The sequence below is a fragment of the Rhagoletis pomonella genome, unplaced genomic scaffold, assembly GCF_013731165.1.
Source record: "Rhagoletis pomonella isolate Grant_MI unplaced genomic scaffold, Rhpom_1.0 Rhpom_scaffold_00007, whole genome shotgun sequence".
Lineage (NCBI taxonomy): Eukaryota > Metazoa > Arthropoda > Insecta > Diptera > Tephritidae > Rhagoletis > Rhagoletis pomonella.
The window spans coordinates 21141312-21162447 of record NW_023458561.1 but is presented as its reverse complement, the minus strand read 5'-3'; the positions used below and the strand labels follow the sequence as shown (position 1 = coordinate 21162447).

General features: G+C 36.7%; 1 protein-coding gene across 5 annotated transcripts in view; it reads right to left on the bottom strand.

Annotated features, from left to right (window-relative positions):
* Window positions 1–1029: 1029 nt before the first annotated feature.
* The window catches only part of LOC118742439 (CCR4-NOT transcription complex subunit 1), a 59012-nt gene continuing 38905 nt past the window's right edge, over window positions 1030–21136 (bottom strand). For all 5 annotated transcript variants that reach the window (XM_036474512.1, XM_036474510.1, XM_036474509.1 and 2 more), the window contains exons 8-12: window positions 6063–7722; window positions 5089–5992; window positions 3848–5016; window positions 3417–3776; window positions 1030–3318 (exon numbers count right to left, since the gene is read on the bottom strand). In XM_036474512.1, the coding sequence (XP_036330405.1) occupies window positions 3225–3318; window positions 3417–3776; window positions 3848–5016; window positions 5089–5992; window positions 6063–7722 (4187 nt within the window). In that variant the 3' untranslated portion in view covers window positions 1030–3224. The remainder of the gene's footprint in view (window positions 3319–3416; window positions 3777–3847; window positions 5017–5088; window positions 5993–6062; window positions 7723–21136) is intronic.

Here is a 21136-nt window from a genome sequence, read left to right as displayed (position 1 = left end):
CGGCCGAAGGCAGAAGCACGTGCAACAGGTGGTGGACCTAACAAAGAGCATGTCTTCAATGGCTTAGAAGAAGCTGTTATTGCATTAACTGGATTGAGAACCAGATCTTCAGGCATAGGAGCAGCTATAGCTTGTGGCTCAACAATTCAAACAGAAGCTGACATAGATGTGTCCATGGTTACTATACCCGACAGCTCCGCATACCTTTGTGCATCCATTGCCATAGCGCGCTCTTACTCCGCTGCTATAATTGCAAATGCATCAGAATCCATAATTTTGCTCAAAATATGTAAAATCAACCAATTTTACTATAAACAAGCACATGATGAGTGTTTTTTTAATTCCTTTTCACTGTTTTCCCTCATACAGCTGAGTTCGAAAAACCACTGATAGTTGGCAATGCTGCACATTTTTCCGCAAGGGTTGCAGCATGAAGTTTTTCGTAACGTAGCTACGAATTACGAATTACGAATATTCGGGTTCTAGAATAGGGTGATAATGTGAACGCACTACAGCAAACAACAACAAATGTTTGCGCGGGAGAGAGATGAGAGAATGAGAGTGCGAAAATGTGCGTGCATAAGAAGTGTTCAATAATGTAAAAATTTACTTTGCATATTTTTGCCGTGTATTCCAACTAAGCATACCCTGAAGGAAAGATTGGTAGCTACCCTGTAGAACCTCGGAAGACTTAGAGCACACCACAAACTAGACTGCAAGTGACTGTAACTAGTCTAAAGTTTGGTCCAAGAACATGTGGGCTGAACCGTTATTCTGTATGTGAACATGCACTAAATAACAATGAAGATGTGGCTATTCCGACGGCAGTAGAACCAATGACTGTCACTCAGCAGCATCCCCAAAACACGTTGCGGACACGAAGATGTGTCTATTCAAAAGATGGAATTATGAATTAAAATACTACTCGTTTTTTAATGAATATGACTATTTTTTATTTTAATGCATCTGTAATATATGTATATTTTCGTTTTTGTTACTTTGTTTTTTTTTCAGATTTTCCTGGTTTTATTCTTCATATATTGTTCATTCTTTTCATTTAATTTATCTCGCTTCATCTGCATATAATTTCTGCTCTCTTTCACTAGCGTCAATTATACAATTTATAATTAATTATAATTATATATCTCTGTATGCATTAGCTTATAACTTTGTTTTCAATTAGACATTTAATTAGAAATTATAAGTATTTTATAATTAATTACATACACCTCAAGTAAAATGACCAATGACATACAGCTCTGGCGTTCAGCAGATGAGTTTTGTTGTATTTTGTTTTATTTTATTTTCTCGATTTTATTCATTATTATTACTTTTTAATAATCTTAAAATATGAGCGCATTGATAAAATCATTTTGACATTTTGAAAAAAAACATTGGTTTAATAATTAAGTTCAATTTCAATAAACACGCATAAAATATTTGCGTTTGGAAAGTGTAATTTTTAAATTATAAAAATATATTCTCAATAGGGCAACAATGAACAAAGTTATTTAGCAATTTTATATATGTATGTAATTAAAATGTGTTTCCTTACGTTGGGTTTTTGATATTTTACTCATTTTTATTTTATTTAAAACTGTACATAATTTAAAACGGAAATAAGAAAGTACGGAGCTTCTAAAATATTTATGTAAACATGTGTTTGTGTGCAAAAACATAAGTCGGGCAGCTTTCACCGAAACATATTCGAAATTTAAATTAATATAAGCAAAATATCAACATAACACAAAAAATTTGCACAAAAATTCCTTCATTTATAAACGAAGCAAAAAAGAGAAACGCAAACACGCCAGCAGTCGACAGTATTTAACAACTTCTATCTTCTTTGCTTTTTCATTTCTGATAAAGAAATTCTTATTTGTGCTTGCGCTCAACCTACACATCTTTTCCACTCTCCCAGCTCTCTATATCTTTTCTTATTCATCACATCATCGCCATTATATTATACTATATTAAAAGCATCATAAATTATTTTTAATTTTTATTTTATTTTTATAAATATTTCGAGCGTTTGCTTTGGCTGCTGTTGCAGCAACGTTGCACGATTTTGCTAGGCATTCGCGCTTGTAAGATTGCACTCTTTGTTGTCTTAATTTCTGTCTGAGGCGCTCGTTTAACCCATTTCGAACTCCAAAAATGTGTTTCCATTCGCCGCAGCGCTGAGCAACTCAGCGTCAGCAATCGTCGAAATATCATCGCTACACCGAATTTTCCCTTGGCTTCGATTCGTCCTTTAACACTAATTTATTCATACAAATATGTACAGTGTGTTTGTCGGATTTTTTTGTATTTTAGATAGTTTTTACAATTTTTTTTGTGGGTTTTTCTTTTTAAGGTTTTATTATTTTTTAATATACATTTTATGAATGTATAGTATTATTTAATGAATTTCTGTTTAATGCTTACCATTTTCCTTTCTTCTTTAATTATCATTTGTTTAAAATTTTAAATTGATTTGCCGCAGTGTTTCAGGTCAGCAATGCAGCATTTTCGTTTCAAACCTTACATAATTTTCTCCACTCTCGCAGTTCGAGCACCCATACTATCATCGATCATGTAGTACAATCCTGTTTTTTCTGTTTTTTTTTTTTTTAGTTTTAGTGTTTAATTTTCGCTCATCTTTATTCTTTTCTATGTTTCGTTTAAGTTTTCTTTCGCTTGCCAACTTTAGATTTTTACACAAACATCTTTTTAATAATTAGCATTTGTATTGTTTGGTTCAAAATAATTTTATATTTATAATACATCAATTAGTTATCAATAAATTTAATTTAATTTAAATTTTCTTTCAAGTGTTGCTTCCTCTTTATCGTGTATTTTAAACTACTTACAAGTAAATTGTTTTTTGCTTTTTTCGTTTTCTTTTTCATTTTACATTTTACAATTTTTTTAGTTTTTTTCTTTTTAAAAAAGTTGCAATGTCTTAATTCATAAATCAATTATATTTTTTGTATCTTTAGCTTAAAAAAACTTTTTAATCTTCTGCTACTTCTGTTTGAATAGGACGGCAGTTCACGCATGGTGAAGAATGACTGGCTACGGGCTGCCAGCTACGCCGCCATCGCCACCAACAGACCCCAACGAAATACACAAAACCTTATAACTACAACCACCCATTTCCACCACTGCGGTCGCTACCACCATATCGTGGGTAAGAACTCTGTTGTTACACTACTGCTGTTGTTATTTATTGTAGTTCTGGTTTAATTGATTTCCTGAATTTCACCATCCATATTGTTCATCTGCGGCGGATGATTCGATTTGACCATACATGAACGTGCCACCGATTCAAATAACCTAAGCGAGAACGAAGAAAAATATATGATTAATAAAGAAAATTTTGCATTTTCAATATTTTAGTGGACAAGAGAAAATTGTTTGACTCTATCACTTACCTTGAAATCTCGGGCGCACAATGAACAAAGTCATGATCCCAGAACTTATAGATGGGATTCTTAATCAACTCAATGAAAGTTATCAGCAAACCCCATGGATGCGGACGATTTACAATAAGGCGTTCGAGTAGTACGCGTGTAATTTGCTCTTGAATCGCCTCCGAATTGGCTTCGGCGAAGAGATGTAGCACCGCACAGCTAAAATAGTGAGTATGACTATTCGGATAACGCAGCTGATTGGCGATAGCATTGAGGAAGAGATAGCGACCTTCGGTATCCAAGTCCACTGCCAAATTTTGGAAAATATCCATATGTGCGCTGTGAGCGATATTTGATGTATTGGGCACAAAATTTTTACTTCTGTGTAAACAAAAATAAAAATGTATTTTAAAACTTACAGTTCAAGCAGAATGTATTTTCTCATCTCTTACCTTATATGCGAAATAGCTTGCGTGCCCACATACAACACAAGCGCATTCATGAGCGGAATGTTGTAACGCGAACCGGGTTCATTTGAGATCTGCAAATGCGAGCGTAGCTCAGAGAGGAAAGTCACTGGTGCGCGTGCTTTCAGATACGAGTCGAGATCCTTTTTAAAGTTCGCCGGCTGTATATTGAATACATAGTTTGAGCAAATTTTGGGCGCTGTTGCAGTCTCAGCCAACATATCCACCTTAAGATTGGGTGTGAAGGGATCGGGCAATCGCATGTTGCGGGGAAAAGCAGCCAATATTATGTTACGCATTTGGATACAATTAGGCGGTATTGCATCACAAAAGCCAAAGTGGTAGTCACATAAAAACTCAGGGAAGTCGTGCAGTAGCACGAGCAGAACGCGCAACGTTCCCTTGTACAGCAGCTGTACGGGCTTCGCTAGCTCGGCGTTCCGTAAGAATGGTGCCAGATAGCGGAACAGATCGAGTAGCAGCTGCGAGTACAGTGGCCATCCCTTCTGTTGCGGTATCTGTGCGAGTATACGTCCGATAAAAATGCGATGTGAGATCAACTCCAACCAAGCGTAACAAAATCCGGGTGCCAACGCTGGGTTTAGAAGGTGATACGTGTGCGAAAAAGCAGTCATAATGCTGTGCATCAGACTCTCCAGCACAGCATCGGGGGAGCTCAGCTCCAGGAATAGCATCACGAAAAAGCGATGGTAGCCGAGCTGTTGGAATGCGGTGCCATGCAGTTCTTGATCCTGCAGCAATATGCCTAGTACGATTCCGAGCACCTTGTTCAGCAGGTTAATTTTCGTAGTAGGATTGCCCGCTTCGCCGGAGTGGCGTACCAGCAGGGCAATTAAATGCACAAAAGCGTCTATCCAGTGGAAGATTTTGGTGCGCGCTTGCAATGGTGAATTACTTGGATCGTTGAGTATGCGATATACCAAATCGATGCAGATTTGTGTGGCTTGTCGGAAGAATCGCGTTATCAAATCGTCGGTTTTCAATATGCCATACATATTCATTTTTTGGACGAATGAGGTAAAGATCTTGGTTTCACGCGACAAATTGTTGGACTGATTATAAATGGAGACCCAGTCTTTGAGCAGGAATTCTGTTTTCTCCTGCAAGCCTGGCGGATCGTCACAGTCGTTTGCCTGTGGTATGAGAAAAAATAAAAACAATCAAAAAATGTACCCTTAAATGTGAAATTTATAATTGTAACTTACCCGCACATGTTGCATACCCGAGTGCATGTATTGTGTGGCACCTGCTAAGTAACGATCAGCGCCGCCAAACGGTCCGGCATCCATCATATCAATCTGATGTGTCAACGCTTCTGGATAGCGATGACGGTTCTGTGGCAAACGTCCAAGCATCTCGAATGTTCCAGTCATTTCTGTTTCCAATGTAGCGCTCGAGCGTCCATCAAGCAGACGTTCCATCAACGTCATAGCAAATGTGACCGCCATGTAATTATTGCCATTGTCCATGGCTTCGCGCAACAACAAATCGAATTGTGGCACATTGATAAAATGTGATGTGATTAGCAATTTTATCGCTTCCACATTATATCGCACCTCATCGCGTATGTCGAAGATGCACTTGGTGATTGCACGCTCCGTCACTCCTGTGCCGAATGTGTTCTGCAGCAAAGTAAATATGCGCAAGTGTATATCGCGGTACAGTTTCATTTGTTCAATGTGGTCGGGTATGTTTACAAGGCCCTCAATAAGACCCTCCACAACACGTGTCAAGAGGTTCAGAGCCGATTCATTATCACGGATTCGCCTCGTTACCATAAGAGCGTTGAGCAGCGCATGCATCTTGCTAGCCTGTAGCTGCAATGTGGACACATTTATGGTGCTGTTGAGGAATGCTTCCATTTTGCCTGCTAAATCGGCATACATGAGACCAAGTTCGTCGGTGCCGAAGGAAGCAGGCGCTATCTCCTGCGGCTTGGGCAAGAATAGAGCTATATCGCGCTCAGTCATCGGCTGGAAGCCAGGTATGTTGCGAGCGAACTCCGCGTAAACTGCGAATTGTGTATGTGGGATGCCGCCTACTTTCAACCGAACTTGCTCTGGCATGCGCTCTGTCTGATAGGCCAATGTCTGCGTGTCATAGAAACGACTGTAATGAAAAATATAAATAATACAATTAATTTACATCTTGTAACTAAAAAGTCGAATCTCAAACTAACCCTCCTTCATCTCTGGTCATTTTGCGCGTGTCGAAGTCGGTGGCCATGCGTCGATCGATTTCTGGAGTTGATTTCTCAGCAGCTGTCTTTTGGATGAAGGCGCAGGCGAGCTCGACATTGTCATTGCTTAGCTGTATTGCAGCGGCCTCGATTTCCTGATAACTAGGTCCACCAGTCAGTGCGGATAGGAAAGCTTTACGTATATTATTAGTAAGAGTCTGAGATAAGGAGTCCTTGCAAGTAATCATAGCCATGCCAGCCGATAAGTAGCGAACCATTTGATGTGCAGCTGTGCGCATGCGGTTCTCATCTGGATCGAGCCCAAAATCTTTACGCACAATCTGCTCTGTTGTGGTCACAGCTATGCGCACACTACGATCTACAACCGGTTGCAGCCACTCGGTGATTGTGCGTTCAATTGCATTCAGCACAATATGTTTCAAGCCGGGGTTGGCGTGCAAGAATGTAATATTCGGGGAAAGCACCACGTGTTGAGCGATGAGGTGGAAATTGGCTATATTTATGTCCACAAATGAGAAACGTGGCTCTGGCGCTTGCATAATGACCTGCCCGACTGATTCGTTGCTGATGCTGGGCGAAGGCACTACACCCCCTGGTACATTACTACCAGCGCCACTGCCAACACCACTTCCACCGCCCATAATCAAGGCTTGTGCGTCTGGATCGTTGGGTCCCATTTGTCCAGGACCCGGTGTTTGGCGTTGTGGCGGTTGCTGTTGTTGTTGTTGCTGTTGTTGCTGTTGTTGCTGTTGCTGCTGTTGCTGTTGTTGTTGCTGCTGTTGTTGTGGCGGTGCCTCTATACTCTTCGGCTTCGGTTGCGACATCTGGTGTTCTATATTCATCGAACGCGAAGGATCTTTTAGATACACTATTGGCTTCAGTTTCTGCAATTCAATATTTAACGTCTTGCAAAGCACTTCAATTTCGAACTTTAAATTAAGCTTCAATTCAGGCTCCTGATGCAATTCGCCTAGCACATTCATGATAGCCATTGTCCAGGGGTTTGGTGTTTTAAAAACTTTCGACTTGTTCGACGACTCCAAAATCTTGGCCACAAATGGCACAACAAAAAGTAATTCCTGTTGTCCCTTGTGATAGGCCTCGGCTAGTAATGTCTTCAAGTCTAATTCGATTTGCAGTATGGGCTTATTGCGACCCAGCGTCATCATGCCCAACCAATGACCGAGATTTTTCAATAAACTGCGATCGGAGAAATTCACCACACCCTTGTCGGAACGCAACAAGACTTTGATGTTGCGCAATGTCTCCTTGGTGACATATTTATTGATGTCGGGATTCTTCAATGCCTCCAAGAAATTGAAATACAGCGAGTGAAAGTTGAACTCCAATGAAGCGCGCTTCAACACCAGATACTGTGCTAGCCAGGGCCAATAATCCTTGTTCATAATCTCTTTAATCTCTTCACATTTCTGCGGAATATTCAGTTGACTCAAATTATTGAATATGAATGCGGTTTTGTCCTGCACAGGTTCGGGCGGTATAGTGACTTTTTCCTCCTGATTGGCCACCAATAATGTATCGATATTAGTTGCAGTGGCAATAGATTTCATACGTGAAGCGTGTATAGACTGAGCAACAACCATGGGTTTTTGTTGAGTTGGCGTTGTGACCAAGTTGCCTTTAAAGTAAAAAAATTACCAAAGATAATATATGAATGGAATATGTTATCGAATTTGCCTAATATTTTTACTTTTATTTTTAATTTGTGTAAAGTATTTCTCTATATTTAGTGTTATCATAAACGGGGGGTTGATTAATCGAGTACATAATAGTAACATAATCGTTAAACATTTTGAAGGCTAATAAATTTGTTTTTATTTATGGCCTCCGTTTGCGTTCCGTATTAATTTTTATTGAGCTCAAGACTCGATTTAAGAAGAAACTTCAAATAAATATGTACATACATATGTACATACATATATGTAAATACAAATAGAACTATATTTTTTTTTTTGTAATGCCGATCCTACGCTCAATAAAAATTAATGCAAGTTTAGTTTCCAAAATATTAAATTGACCATTTGAAATTGGCAAGTTATAATACACATACACTGGAGCCAAACGCGTAATTTGGGCCAAAGTGTGAAAGATAGCGCATTTCTCCATACAAATCAGGGACCGAAAATAACAGTTATTTTTTGTTTAGGTCAAACTTGGCCAAATATTATTCAAGTTTGAAATAAAAGTCATTTCCTGATAATAAACAAACCGCTTATCAAAATTTAACAAATTTGGTATCAAATGAAAGAGGACTGTAATAGCTCTTAAACAGAAATAACGAACGAGGGTTACCAACTGTATCTATATTTTTTTATAATTTAATATAAATGAGATTCAAATACCTGACCCAAGGATTGTTCTATGGTAATTAAATAATATTTTATATTGAAATATTTTTCACTGGATGGCTTTCCTCGTTTAGCCATTTCAGTTTTAAAGCTATTTTATTCTTCTTTCATTTGATACCAAACTTGTTTAATTTGGATAGATGATTTGTTTATTATCGGGAAAGGACTTTTATTTCGGACTTAAAAAATATTTGGCCAAGTTTGACTGTTAAAAAAATAACTGTTGTTTGAATAAAACTACGAAGCAATGCATTCCAAAATCAATACCATTTTATTGAACGCACTCAAAAATAAAAGTTTCCGCTTATTTTTATTTCAAAATAAAAATAAACGCAACGAATAGTTAACTGTTCGTATTTGGATTCGAAAATACAGTGCCGGACAAAAGTAATGGCACAGGGAGCTTTTCGCAATATAAGCAAATTTTTTTATTCAGATTTCACTTACTCACTTTGTTGAATACCACTAGAGTTTATTCTAGACCAAAAACCAAAAAAAAAATAATAATAATAAAATCTATAAACTGTGTTAAAACTCTGGAAAATTTAAGAAATTTGCGTACTAATTTGCAACTTTCAACTCAGATTATCCAGAAGAATTCTTACTATGCAGTTATTTACCCCATTCAATTTTAGTATAACAAAAGGCAAGTTTAAAATTGGCAGAATTTTTTATAAATAGTACGCAAATTTATTGAATATTCCTGAGTTTTGCACACAATTCAGGAGCTTTGTTGTAGTAAGAACTATATTTTAATAAAAAATGCGCAAAAAGCAATTATAATAAAAAACTTTACATGCATAGCGAAAAATTCTCTGCGCCAATACGTTTGTCCGGCACTGTAGTTTATTTTAATAAACATGCGGTATTTTGCTAATCTTTATGAGCATATTAACAGGCATATTCTGCTTGTAACCGACCATTTTGTAACAAGCTTATTTTGTTACCAACAATTGTCCCCACTCCTTGCAACCGCAATTCTATTTACCTTGGTAACGTTTTAATTTATTCAGCAATTCAGCTATGGAGTTTTGCAGAAATTCTGGTGTTGCATATTCATATAGTCGAAATAAAGTTAGCTGCAGTTTGTTTACAGATCTTCCATTAATTATTAATTTGATTTCCTGGTCTAAGCACAGAAAATATGTACATATCGATGGTCCTGTGCAGTAACGACACAATTCGAAATTCAAAAAACAAAAACTGTAACTACGGTTAAGTGGCCCACGTCTCTAATCCTTGTCGAATTCATGTCTAATCTTCTGTACTTACTTTAGCAATCCTTACTGCTTACTTTAGTATGGGATGGAAATGGATTAGGCAAGGATTAGAGACAAGAGTCACTTAACAGTAGTAACAGTTTTTGTTTTTTGCATTTTGAATTGTGTCGTTACTGCACAGGACCATCGATATGTACATACATACATATATGCAAATGTGGCAATTTTCGATGGCCCACAAATAAGAATATTAATAAAGAATGTTGATTTTTTAAGTTCAATAAACAATTTGGGACGTCCTGCATGAACTCCGTCGGTAGCACAGTGTAATGCAATTATTTGGCAATTGATATTGCGATCAATATTTCATATATCATATTTTTCAAACAAATTGTAAATATTAAGTTCAAATGTTTAGCTTAACCCTCTACTGCACGAATTATGAAGTAGATATATAAAAAATTTACTATAAAAGAAAACACATTATTTACATACATATCAGTAAACCTATATCAAAAGAAAAAACCAACCCAAGATATTTATTAAACATTTTATTTTGCAAAGAAATATTTGGACAATTGCATGAAAACAACAGAAAACAACAGAAACAGTTGGGTAGCTGTAGATTAATTACAAAGTCATGAAATACACCCGAAACAAAACCTCGTGTAGGTTGTTGCTTTGGTCGAGTACAACATAAAAATAGGTTCCGTATAGTTCCTGGAGACTAACATTTTTATTTCAAAACAACCGTTATATTCGTACTTGATGTGCATATCTATTAACAGCTTGACTATTTTTCATCCGATTTTTAAAGCCGAACATATTTGGGCGATTTATAGACCTTTAAAATGATGTATAACAATAGGGGTATTCTCCAAATCTTGCAAAGCCATTGCACGTAGCACGGATTGCACGGATTGCATAAATTGCAAACACACAACAAGAAAATTCATGGGAAACAACATTTCCTATCGCTGCAAAATATGCAACGTCGAAACCCATGTATATATTTTGCAAAATAGCATAGCAAGATAATAGCGACCCTGTGCTAGTTGTTTTGTTGTTGGAATTGCTACATATTTCTCTCATTCCTCTCATCTCGCTCACTTAATTTTTTTTTGCTGTCTCTTGTTATTGTATTTGATACATAATTTCGCTGCTTGCTCCCCATGCATGCTACCACTTTGCAATGGGGTGTTCTCGTACTCTTCGAAATTTGGAATAGTATTTTTGCATTTCGTGCAATCCGTGCATCGTGCAAGACTTCGAGAATACCCCTAATATATTGTTAGATTTAGCTTGTTGGAAGTTTTTCATCTGTTAAATTTTAATAAGCTCCTATTTTTCTTAAATTTTCCAACTTTTACAATCGTTGATTTCAAAAATTTCTATGAAGGTTGCCAAACGTATAGTATTTACCTAAAAGGTCATTTATTTTCGCATAAATTGGTGCCTCACCTAACGCAATTGCATAAAAATTGTCGAAGCTAAGCAATTTAAGCAAAAAAAAAGCCTGAATTTATGTGTGCATAACTACTACAAATAGCAAACTATTTTGGGGTGTTAACAAGTGCTTACTTGGTTTTTTGTTTCTGCGGCACAAACGATTATAATAGTTGCGTTTGTTCACTCATTTCCAGTAAAATCCAGTAAACGTTTTTACGAATTTTCATGTTTTGGCGCTTTCGTACGCAAAAACTTGCAAAGTAGGGGAAATTAAGAGAGAGAAAAATGACAGTTGAAGTTTTTACTGGATTTTACTGGATAAATTTTTACTTGTAAGAATTTGCCAGTATGAAAAACAGCTGATCGCATGTTGCTGGATGAAATTTAAACTAATAAGGAAACTCTTTGTGGGTTTTTATTGATAAAGTTCACAAAATAAACCTATTTGACCTATTTTGGCATATTTGAAGCTGATGAGCGGACGTGTTTTTGAGCGGGCGTGTTTTTGCTTGCTCTGTTATTTTTCGTTTGATTTGTCATTACGGACGATTTTTGTGGCAAATGCAATAAAGCATTCGCTAGGACTGACGCTCAGAAGGTGCCAAGGCGAATTTACACAAGGTGGTGTTGATGGCGAATTTAGATTTTCGCCGCGGTGCTTCTTAATGTCAAAATGATGTGTTTGTTGTAAAATGAATTTGCCTTGTTTACAACAAACATATAATTTTGACATTAGGAAGTACCGCGGCGAAAATCTAAATTCGCTATCAACACCACCTTGTATAAATTCGCCTTGGAAGGTGCCATGCAGTGGATTTTGCAGAAAAAGATTTCATCGCACTTGCTGCGAGGGTGTTGTGTCTGAATACGATGTCAATCTTTTCAAAAAAAAATCTAAATATTGGTAATTTGTGTCCTGACTGTGTGGTTTTACCAAGAAGATTCAGTGAAACATATGTATGATTCGCTTCTGGCCTCTCAAAGACATTGTGTTGAGGCCATAAGAAGTGCTTTTGATGATAAATTCAAGGAGTTATTTGCGCAATTTGATAATTTAAAATCCGAGATAAAATCTGAATTGCAAGCAATCAAAGTCATGGACAACAACAATGCGTCGTTCCCACAAATGTTAGTGGACGAGGTTAACTCTCTGAAAAGTGCTTTTGCTTGTTCATCAGATGTTGCCCATCGCTTGTTCAGCCATTAACAATATTGTTCAATAAATCTCTTTCGTCTGGTTACTTTATTGACGACTGGCAAAATGCTTTAATTACATCAATGTGGGAACAAGAACGACGTTTCGAATTATAGGCCTATTTCCAAACTGGACACTGTCCCAAAAGTTTTGGAATCAGTTGTCAAACAGAAGCTCAATTTCGCAGTGAAAAGTTTAATTTGCCCTTACCAGCACAGGTTTGTTAGTGGGAGGTCGACTGTCTCCTTGCTACATTCATCGAGGACTGCGTTGCTGCGATGCAGTCAGCTCTACAAGTGGACGCTGTGTACACAGACTTTTCGAAGGCGTTCGACAGAGTTTCGCACAAAGTCTTAATTAATAAGTTATCGCGATTGGGTTTCCACTCAACTTTTCTGGAATGAATTAATTCCTTTCTGTCCGATAGGCGTTGTACAGTTGCTTTTGATAACATACTCTACACTCCTTTTGTAGCTACGTCGGGTGTTCCCCAAGGCAGTATCTTGGGCCCTCTTTTATTTGTCTTATTAATAAATGATATTTGATCATGCTTCCAGTCTTCTAAGTATTTATTATATGCTGACGATCTAAGGGTTTACTCAGTGATAAGAACCTCACAAGACTCTTTTTTGCTGCAAGCTGAGCTTAATAACCTGCATTCTTGGTGCTCTCTTAATTCCTTATCTTTAAATGTTAGTAAATGTTCCTATTCCACTTTCACCAGAAAGCTTCTTACCGTTCAAACCAATTACAATATTGGGGGCCATGATCTTGATTATGTCGCAGAGGTTAAAGACTTAGGGGTTTACTTCGACTCAAAAATAACCCTCGCAACCCATATTAATTACGTAATTTTCAAAGCTTATGCAATTCTTGCATTCGTACGTCGTAATGGTCAGTTGTTTAAGGATCCCTATACTCTGAAGCTTCTTTATGTCACGTTAGTGAGATCTAGGCTAGAGTATGCTTCTTTCATTTGGCGTCCCTATCAGGCCGTCTATATAAACCGGATTGAGAAGATTCAAAAAGTTTTTATTAAATTTGCCTTGCGTTCTCTAAAATTTTCTGAGCCTATACCTCCGTATACTTCTCGTTGTCAACTTCGTAATTTAAGTTCGTTAAATACTAGGCGTTCTTTCCTCGCAGCCTCTTTTGTGGCCAAAATATTGGAAGGCACAGTCGATTTTCCTAATCTTTTGGATAAGTTTGCATTAAACGTTCCGACTCATAATCTGCGTCGTGTTTCGTTATTCGACCTGGGATTTCCAAAAACTAACTATGTAAAATTCTCGCCTTTGCTCAGAACCCTTTCTGAGCTAAATGAGCTCTCTGAATATGATCCGTCTCTCTCATTTGGAACAGTTCGTTTTGTCCTACTTAATTATTTTAGGTAGTGTATAAGCTCTCTTGTTTTATAGTCAGTAAGGATTTTATTCCATTTGATTAAATAAATAAATAAATAAAAAATTTCTGCTCCACATAAATATAAAATTTATTGTTTTATTAGGAATTTGCTGCGAGTAAACAACCAATTTATCAGCTGTTCATGAAACTTGCAAATTATTACTGGAATAGCATCGCGTACTTTTTAGCAAATTTTTTCTATGAAAGCGAATTCTTAGAAATAAATTTACTAGAGAGTTGCTGGCAAGTTACTGGATAAATTGTAAACAAACACAACTAATATCTTCGTTACTTACTTTTCTCTGTAAAGACAAAATAAATGCATATGTACATACATACATACATACATATTATAAATATGCATGTTATGTATATATGTATGTATATAACTCTATATTTCATTCCATAATCTATGCTTATGTCTGTAATAAATTTTATTTGTTGTTTTAAATGCAGCCCTAATATAATATTCACACATTTATATGCATATGTACATACAATTATTAACATTATTTCGAACACGGTTAAAAATTTCGTTTTTAATTTTAAACTTTTTGGACTACATATATGACAAGTTTAAGAGAGCACATATAGAGCCCTAACCGCCAAAATAACGTAAGCGACATTTTTTTCAAAATTTTCTTTTTGATGCAGAAATATTCCTAGATCATCTAGATGCATTTCTGCATCAAAAAGAAAATTTTGAAAAAAATGGCGCTTACGTTATTTTGGCGGTTAGGGCTCGATATGTTGGATTTAGACAGTTCGGTTTAAATTTTAAACGCAAACAATTTTTATAATTAAGAATAAAAAAAATCTAAAATTTCATGCTCCGTCTGATGGGGATCGAACCTGGACAGCCTTGGTAGCAACCAATTGTATCAAGCATCTTTGCACACTCAGCTACAGCCACGCATGTAAATGTGCTTTCAAATGTTGAGTTTGAATCAACACCACATTTCGCTGTGGGCAAACATTTTCTATTTCGGTTTAGATTTTAAATCAAATTTGCTATATATGAAACCTAGAAACTAGAATTAAAACATATTGGTTTGATTTTTAAACCACGAACTTTTTAGATTAAAATTTAAACCAGAATATATTAAAAATTGCTTAAAACTATTGACTGGTTTAAAAAGTAGACTATAAAAGATTAAAAAAGGCAGTAGACCCACCCAGCGCGGTTTAAAAATTAAACCCAAAATTTAGACCGTGTACATAATCTTATGCACAAAAATGCATGTGTTGTATAGTACACTCGGAGCGCTGCCTCGTCGCTCACTCGTCTTACCTAGCAGCAGTGTTGCCATCTTTTGATTTTCAAAAAGCACCAAAAACTTGTAAAAAAAAACGTTTTACCACACTAAAAGCACCAAATTATTTTGAATCAAGGGATGCTTTTTTCATAACATAATACCGAAATACTGCACATTGAAACTGGTATATCTCGAGAAAGAAAAATCGAATCGCATCAAACGAAAATGATGCCCTAATTAGAAATGAGCAAATAATTGAATGTTTTCATTATATAACCTCAAATATCGCTAAAAACCATGTTTTTGGCACTTTGAGGTTAGGATATCTCAAAATTCTAGTGCTAGAGCAATTGTAAGGCCAGATTTGGATTCAGCACCAAGAAACGATGTGTTTTACTCAGGTGGTAAAAAAAAATAAAAAATTTGTACAAATAATTAGAAAAGAAAAAGGAAATATGTACTTAACTTACTTGCGTACTAGCATTTTCAACGCGAATAGAATTTAACAAGGTGGGTTTGCAACTTCAGCTTTTTATCAATCATGGTTGTATTTTAGTCCATTTAAATTTGTAGATTCTTTTAAATTCAGTGCTACCACAGCCTTAAATATTTCAAATTATTTCAGGTTTTAACTATCTCGAAGTAATTTTAGTTGAGAAAAAAAGCACTAGGCACTAAATAATTTTTTTTTTGGCGTTTTAATTTCCAAAAAGCACTAAATCTAGTGCTTAAAGCACCAAGTTGGCAACTATGCCTAGCAGAGCGAGTATGCAGACAGCTACTCGCCTCGCACTGCGAGCGAGGCAACACACAACAGCCTCGCTCGTTTAATAGGAGCGCGAGCAAACAAGCAGCACTCGCTCGTTTATCGATCAAGCCAAACTTCTCGTGCCTCGCCTCATTGCTGCTACGAGTACGAGCTGCGCGATTTTTCATCGATTTTGTTATCGATTTTGCGATCGATATTATCGATTTTGTTATCGATATGTTTACCGATGTTTTTATCGATTTTGTTATCGGTTTTGCTATCGATATTATTATCGCTTTTGTTATCGATATTTTTTTTTAGTGTGTGCTTTCGTTTTTGACTTGGATGTGCTCTTAACCATACCACGTATTGTACGTTTAAATTTACAGCCTGCAGACCAAGACGAAGGCGCTTGGTTAATTTTGGGTACTCCTTGACCCTTAGGGGTACTTTTTCCATGCGTGCATAAAGTATTCACGCTTTTGCATTGTAGCTTAACACACGTAAAAGCGTTAGTCTGCGTTCAAACACGGAAACTAGAGTTCCTAATTATCGGCGATTTGGTGTTGCCCTTAGCATTCACACACAGCCACTATTTTGTCCGCAATTGTTGTTGTCAGCTGTGAACCGCCAACTTGAATTACTCAGACAAATGAGAGGACAAAGCGTGTTGCCCGAGTACGAGCAACTCGGTACCAGTGATCGGACTTGCAAAAAAATTTGTGTGGTAGAATCTGGAAAAAAAATGTGGTAGATTTCTAAAAAATGTGGTAGATCTCAGGTTTTTGATCAAACTTTGTACAAAAATTAAAAAAACTCTGCAAGGTTTCACATAAATTGCAAACATTTTAATTAGAATCGAAAAAAAAAAATTATTTTATTATAATAAAGTGCAAGATTGAAGTTGCTAAAACTTACGTTGAGTTTTGGCAATTTTTTTCCTTGAACGTGAAAGGCAGGGCAGTTCCTTCCATATCAAGATATTCGTCGAAAATATTTTGAAAGATTTCTGCAACCTTGCGGAATGCCGCCAGTTTTTCTTTTTATCACATCACGATGTAGCGAACAAATGTGGCACGTTCCAGAAACCGCTACTTGGGATTTGCCGATTTTGACAATTTTCAAGTAAAAGTAAACAACGCTTTAGAAACTTTAGATGCACTGAAATTTGCTAATACTTTCACAAAAATCGCGGTTTTTTAATATTTTCGCTATTAATTATTTTTATAAATCATATATTTTGCAATTTAACACAATAAAACCACGTTTCCTGTCGAAAAATTGAATATTGAGAAAACTTTATATTTTACAGTTTATTTTATAATCCCATTCTGCCTGTTGTTAGTGTTTAGTGTTGGACAATTTTTGCTCTTGAACTTAAGAAAATTATGTCAAGCAAAAACAAAACTACTCAAAAATGCGAATATGTGGTAGATTTCAGACCTTGTGCTAGATGCTCAAAAAAGTGGCAGATCTACCACAATGTGGTAGAAGTCCGATCATTGCTCGGTACCTGTCCCCTTTCCTCGCCGCTCTCTCCCCTACAAGTTTCGAGTTGCCACAAAAAAGTTTTCCGTGTCTGAACATCGACTTAAAGGCAAATAACATACAAATGCGTATTGTTGTTGATGTTGTTGTCACGTTTTTCGTTTCATCGTTACAAAAATAATTTTGGGCGGGACGAACTTCGCCGGGTCTGCTAGTCTAATATATAAAAATTTCGTGTCACGGTGTTTGTGGTCGAACTCCTCCTAAACGGCTCAACCGATCTTTATGAATTTTTTTGTGTATATATGGTAGGTATGACATGTTTTTACATATTTCGTCTGTTTTTCCTTAATTTGATAAAATACTTCTTCCTAGTTACGACTTAGTTGCAGCTGCAGCCGAAACTAAAGTTTAAGTTGGTACTTAGCCAGAAAAGTCGAAACTAAGGCGACTATGAATAGCTTTAGTTGTGACTTAGAGGTCTATTCTGCACGTTACCGAAGATTGTGTAACCGGAAAATTTTATTACCAAAAAATTTTACCAGTTCTTGTCACCGCGATTCTAGGAATGTTGGTAATGCAGTTAAAATATTCAGCAATTCAGCTATGAAAAATTATGCAAATTCTTGCATTGCATATTTCACGGGGCAATACTTTGTTACCAGCTTATGAGATGGTAACAAAATTTACCGGTTACAAGAGTACACAGAATGCGAAAAGGGTTTAAAAATTGACAGGAACTTTATTTACCGGTTACAAAATTTTTATTACCAGCGCAGAATAGACCTGTTAGAATAGTTTCGACTTAGTTGACTACTAAATATGACTATGAATATGCGCCATTGAAATTATTTTCAGCCTCTCACTCGACCAAATGAGTAAAATTCGGCTGGGTAGACTATACTCGATAGAGACAAAAATTTCCGCCACAAATAAGAGTTAGTATATTTTGAGTGTGATCTTGTTTTGGTGGAAATTACTCTTAATCATTTTTAGAATTAGTTCTCATTTGCACTAATTTTTATGGATCATGAATAAGTACACTAATTTTATTAGTACTCAAAGCCGGTCTCTGGTGCCCACCTAGCCCCGAACTGGTCCCCAACTAATCCTGAAAGGCTCCTGAACAAGTCCCGTCTTTTAAAACTTGAAAAATTTTGTCGCGCTCATAATTATTATAAAAAGACTTTTATAATATAAGTCTTAAAATAAAAGTCTTTGAAGACTTAAAAATATTTATCTCAATGATAATTATTATGAAAAAACTCTTATAATATAAGTCTTGAAATAAAAGTCTTTAAAGACTTAAAAATATTTATCTCTCTGATAATTATTATGAAAGGACTTTTCTAATATAAGTCCTTGAATAAAAATTAAAGATGACTCGAAAAATATATATCTTAATATAATGATTATAATTGATTGATTTTTATTTTTTTCTCTTATAATAGTTATGTCTCTGTTTAATAGGCGACTTACACAGTACGTCTGACTAGCGAGTTATTTGTGTACCCTCCCCTTCGACTACACACAGTAGAATCATTCAAAGTCATGCCAGGAGTCATGTCGGTGTAACTAACACATATTTATTCTCACAGACACATTCAAACCGATTCGCGAGTCAGACGCACGGTGTATGCCGCCTATAACGCATCTGGCGCAACTGGGAAATCCAGCTAAGGCACTCGGCACATTAAGCGCCTAGTCATAGTAGTGTAATCGTTCCGGCATAGTAAAGTATGAAGCATTTATGCCGAAGCTCTGTATATTACGATTCATAATCATATTTTCGTCTAATCATAAAGGCTTCATGAATCGAAGTGCCCAACATTTTAAGGCGCTTGCCGTTTTGAAATCGTCATTTGTTTACTTTTTTGTATTGGAAATAAAAATTATTTGCCATTTCAATAAGAAATAATTGAAAACTAATGATTTTTTGCAGAAATATTCGCGGAAGTGTATAATTCAGAACAAACGGCCAGAAAATGTGTAATGTGTGTGCCACCAGGGCTTATGCAGGGCGCGCAAGTGTGCAGAGGTCGGGTCGTCATGCATTCGTTTCGGCATGAGAAAACGATTACTCTACTATGATTAGGCGCGTAATGTGCGGAGTGCCTAAATCAGCAGTGGTGCACCACATTGAAACTCGTGGTCCGCCAGTCTTCGCGCGGCCCCGACGCCTACCGCCGGAGAAATTGGCAGCCGGCAGAAGAATTTGACAGTTTATTGAAACTGGGTGTATGTCGTTTGTCGAGCAGTAACTGGGCTGGTCCGCTCCACATGGTGAAAAAGGCGGACTTCTCATGGACCCGTGTGGGGACTATAGGGCATTTAACGCGATAACGATCCCGGATAGGTACCCCACAGGTTCCCGTGAATCCGGCTGACATACTTAAGACCGCTATCACAACACCATTCGGCCTGTTTGAGTTTGTGTACATTACCTTCGGGCTACGAAATGCGGCTCAAACCTTCGAGAGGCTCATTCATGAGGTTCTACGAGGCTTGGATTTCGTTTTTCCGTACATGGAGGACATTTGTGTAGTCTCTCTGTCTTCAAGTGAGCATTTGTCAGCTTTTTGAACGACTACAACAGCACAATTTACGAATAAATCTATCGAAGTCGGTGTTTGGTAAGTCCGAAATTATATTTCTTAGGAACATTGTCTCGGAAAAAGGCATCGAACCCTGCCACAACGCGTGGAGGCAATTCAACGCTGTAAAAGGCCAGAGACGGTTAGTAAACCCAAGCGTTTTTTGGCCACAATCAATTTCTACCAACGATTTATACAACTGCACTTACTTCGACGGGAAGTTAGAACCTCTCGGCTATTTTTCAAAAAAATTTGACACAACACAGGTACGTTACAGTACGAATGATAGAGAACTTACAGCAGTTTATTTAACAGTTCGCCACTTGAAGTTTATGTTGGAAGGTCGTAACTGTCACATTTATACTGACCACAAGCCGCTTACATATGCTTTTCAACAGAATCCAGAAAAGGTTTTTAAAAAATTGGGATCGTTGTAAACACGATTAAATCCCCTTTCTTCTGATATGCATATTTGTATACTTCGTATACAAACATTTGAGAAAAAACACATTTAAAGGAAAAAATAACTTCTTTATAAAAAAAAATATTTTAAACAAAAAAATTACCAATCGATTTAAACAATTGGTATCGTTGTAAAGGCGATTAAACCCTCTTTCTTCCGATATGCATATTTGTATACTTCGTATACAAAAATTTGAGAAAAAAACTGGAAAGGAAAAAATACCAATCTTTTCTTATAAAAAATATTTTAAACAAAAAAATTACTAATTAGTAATACAATTGAATACTTTATTTGTTATGTAAAAAATCAAAAACCATGGTGTTTTTATATTTTTATAAGCCTTAGACTTCTGTTACATATACTTCTGCTTTATTTTTAACAGGGCTTTGGGTGAATAATAACGAATTAACGCTTAAAACACTATAAATTATTTGTTTTATTCAAATACGGTATTCAATTGGAGGATGGTTCCGTGCGCAGAAGTGGAAAACTTTTGACTGCCGTTCACCTGGAAGTGGCCAGAAGCGATTCTTGTGCGTACGGTTCAAATCGCAACTCACAACGTCCGGATATTTATATCCACGTATCCTCTGGGTAGCAACCAAACACCCGTTTGGGAGCGAGCTAAAGTGAGAAGGCGTACAACTTCGCGTGCGCTGGGTTTGGGTCCCGCCACGTTAACGGATGAGCAGGCCAGGTCAATAGAATGGGCGAGGGGAGTAGTATCCAGCTTGGGCAAACCGGCAGGTACCAAAAAGGCGGCGCACAGTGGTTCGGATCGCAAATCTAGCTGGACGAAACTATTTAAACAAATACTCGTTGATGGATCTTTACACCACTTCTTACCTAGGGGATTTTTGGGTCGCC